The sequence below is a fragment of the Mus pahari genome, chromosome 14, assembly GCF_900095145.1.
Source record: "Mus pahari chromosome 14, PAHARI_EIJ_v1.1, whole genome shotgun sequence".
Taxonomy (NCBI): domain Eukaryota; kingdom Metazoa; phylum Chordata; class Mammalia; order Rodentia; family Muridae; genus Mus; species Mus pahari.
The window spans coordinates 47,922,337-47,925,952 of NC_034603.1; the positions used below are offsets into that span (position 1 = coordinate 47,922,337).

Here is a 3,616-nt window from a genome sequence, read left to right on the forward strand (position 1 = left end):
TTTCTGAGTTCGAGGCCAGCCTGGTCTACAGAGTGAGTTCCAGGACAGCCAGGGCTATACAGAGAGACCCTGTCTCGAAAAACCAAACCAAAAAAAAATATATATTTTCTAGCAAAAAAAATTCATATACAAGAATAATAGAAGGACTTGGGTATAGCTTAGTGACAGGTTATGAATAAGTAAATAAAATAAATAAAGATAAATAAATAAATAACAAAAGGGAGCTGGAGGTGTCCCTTAGTGGTAAAGCACTTGTCTAGCAAGCTCAAGGTCCAGGGCTTGGAATTTAAATTTGTGTTTTAAAATTTATGGGCCAGAGAAGAGTTCAGTGTGACTCCTGCTGGTGCAGGGGCATCTGTTAGTGCCCCCACCACGTGTCTGTGCCCAAGGAGCTGCTGTCTGGCTGTTTATTTCACACAAGTGATTGGTTTGCTCCAGGAAAAGTTCTGTGACTAAAACGTGTGAACAGCCGTGTTCCAGCTCAGGGGGCTATCAGAGCAGCCCAGGGTTTTGTATTAGGGGCTGGCTTGTACTGAAAGCCTTGGCCATTGGTATCTTGAGGATCCTTTCTCTCTTCTAGGGTAAAGCCCCAAAGGCTGTCATCAGCATCAAGGACTTAAATGCCACCTTCCAGACAGAGAAGATCGGACATCCCCACGGGCTGCAGATCACCTACAGGAAGGAGGGCCACACCAGGAACCTGTTTGTTTATCATGACAGTGGGAAGGTGAGATGACTCAAGGTACTTCTGCAGCCTCCAGCATGGCGCCCAGTCCACGGTCTCAGCTCATCACCTCAGCTGCAAGTTTTATCTGTCATGCCCTCAGCTGCTTCTGGAGACCTGCTGCCACGACTGCTGCTGCTGCTGCTGCCGCTGCCACCATACTGCTTCAGCTGCTGCCGCTACTGCTGCTGCTAAGTGTCTTTATCTATTTCCAATTTGTACTCTGAATCAGAGATCTGAGGAAGGCAGAGTGGGATATAGATGAACCTAGCAAGTACTGTGGCCACTCATCAGTGAGAGAAAAGTTAGCAGAGGGGACCTTAGCCAAATACAGCAAATCCACTGGCTACGGTGGCACACACCAGGCTCCAGCATTAGGTAGCCAGAAGCATGTGGATCTCTGAGTTTGAAGCCAGCCTGGTCTATAGATTGAGGTCCAGGACAGCCTGGATTACATAGTGAGACAACAATAACAACAACAACAAAAAAGAAAGGGCAGGTGAGGGTAGGGTGGAGATTGTGATTTAGGAGGAAGGGTCAATGGGCTGGGCCAGGATCTTTCCTTCCACTGGACCAAGCGCATCCATATTACTTAAGACCTTGTGTGACTTGGGGAATGGCTCAGTGCAACCCCCACTGCCCTTGCAGAGGACCTGGGTTCAGTTCCCAGCATCGACACAAGAGTTTATAACTTCAGTTTCGGGACATCCAGTGCCGCCTTCTGGTTTGTGTATGCAGGACGCTTAGTTGGTGCATAGATATACATGCAGGTAAAACACATTAAGTAGAAACAAATATCTTTTAAAAAAATATGTTATTTTATGATTAGGGGTGTTTTGCCTGCATTGTGTTTGTGTACCACATTTGTGCCTGGTGCTCACAAGGCCAGGAGATGGTATCAGACTCCCCTGGATTGGGAGTTATAGATTAGTGTGGGTCCTGGGAGGCTCAGAACAGCTGAACCATCTCTCTGTCCAGTCCCCAAATAAATAAGCAAAACTAGTCTCAGTCCACTCGAGACCTGATCAATTAGAAACTTAAACAGAGTCTTGAGTGATTAGGACATGCAAAAATGCTTAGGAAATGTTACAACTTTGTAGTCTCATCATTTGGCAGACGGAGACAGGAGGATCACGGGTTTGTAGCCGAATTACGATACATGGCAAGACAGGGAGATCAGCCAGTAGGAGCAGAGCAGTCCAGCAAAGGATCAATGTGAGCGTGAACTGGCTCAGCATAGTCAGTGATGGGACAGGCAGAGATGCTAAGTAAACATTGGCTGACACTGTGGGATCATTTAACTTTGCCAGGTCATGCTCTTGGTGACTGTTAGCCTTCATGTCTGAATGTTTGATAACCCTGAAAATATTTTCTCCCCACATTCAAGGGACAGGGACAGGTCAGGTCCCTTACTCAGGTCACACAGTGGAGAGTTCCTCAGTCCCGCATCCATTTAACAACTTTTTTTTTTTTTTAGTGGGAGGGATCAAAGATCAAAACAGGATTTCTCTGTGTAGCCCTGGCTGTCCTGGAACTCAGTTTGTAGACCAGGCTAGCCTCAAACACAGAGATCTGTCTGCCTCTGCCTCTGGAGTGCTGGGATCAGTGTGCCACTACCGCCCGGCCAAGACATTTTTTAAAAATTAGATCTCTTCCTTTTATTTTATGTGTAAGTATGATTCTGCTGGTGAGAGAACCTTGGGCAGCCAATATCTGGAGTTAGAGGAATAGATTTTTCCAAGGGTCCCTCAAACTGGGGAGGTGACTCTGGACCGCTCCCTAATGCCCACCACTCTTTTATTTGCTTGGTTGATTGGTTTTGTTTGCTTGGGGACTTGGTTGTTACTGTTGTTATTTTGAAGGATTCATACCAGGTAATCTAGGCTAGCCTGGAGCTTGTGTAGACCAGGCTGGCCTTGGACACACCCGAGTGCTGAATAAAGGTGTATACCACCACACCTGGCTCCCACAGGGTCTTTAAGCACCGAGTGACCAGGAAGCATCGCTGTGAAAGGTTTTGGCAGTGGTGAGAGGCGATGGAAACACTCTGGGCTGCAGTCGCTGGCTGCTCAGGGCTGTTTTTCTTCTCCTTACGCTGTGACTATAAATACAGCCTAAGCACATGCTGCGTTCCTCTTTTTCTGAGGTGGCTCCATTTTCCCAATGCCTAAGACCCAAGAACTTTTGATTTTCATTTTCTTTCCTTTTTAAAAAGGGAGGAGTTATATTTTGCTATGTAACTCAGCTGGTCTTGAACTTGGAGCAATCCTCCTGCCTCAGCCTTCCTCCCACTGAGATTGTAGGCATAGGCCAACATACCCTGCCAAGAGAGCCCTTAACAAACACCAGGACAGGAGAGCTCAGAAGTCCCACAAGGCCTGTGTGTCTGGCTGTGTCTGGCTTTGGGCGTAGAAAGGAACTTGTTGCTCTCTGTTGAGTCTGCACTCACATGACTTCCTCAATCAGTGCATGACCTCTACGCACTGTACCACAGATCTCCCAGCAAGTCTTTCTGCCTCTCCATCCCAGATTCCTGGGTGAGAGCAGATCTGATAAGTCCAGTCCTCTCTCTTTATTGGTCCATCTGCTGGATCCAAGGCAGGGTGGGGACTGTGGGGTGTGAGGTTGAGGATCAGTTCTCAGAGAAACTTGGGGAGGAGCAACCCAGAAGGCTTCCATTGCATCTCACCACTGTGAAATACTTGCCCAGGAATTTATTACAACATCTAAACTAATGTACGCAATGAATAGACTGTCATAGTTCAAAGGATGGGTAGGGCTGGGAGGAAACGCACGTGGGGTGGTGGGAATGTGGGTAGTGATTGGAGTGTGTGTGTGTGGGAGAGAGAGAGAGAGAGAGAGAGAGAGAGAGAGAGAGAGAGAGAGAGAGAG

General features: G+C 47.4%; 1 protein-coding gene and 1 long non-coding RNA gene across 3 annotated transcripts in view; one reads left to right on the forward strand and one right to left on the reverse strand.

Annotated features, from left to right (window-relative positions):
* The window catches only part of Adap2 (ArfGAP with dual PH domains 2), a 25,874-nt gene that overhangs the window by 11,802 nt on the left and 10,456 nt on the right, over positions 1-3,616 (forward strand). For both annotated transcript variants that reach the window (XM_021213000.2, XM_029546513.1), the window contains exon 6: positions 581-727. In XM_021213000.2, the coding sequence (XP_021068659.1) occupies positions 581-727 (147 nt within the window). The remainder of the gene's footprint in view (positions 1-580; positions 728-3,616) is intronic.
* Positions 1-3,616, reverse strand: part of LOC110332050 — a 19,456-nt gene that overhangs the window by 6,756 nt on the left and 9,084 nt on the right. The window lies entirely within an intron of this gene.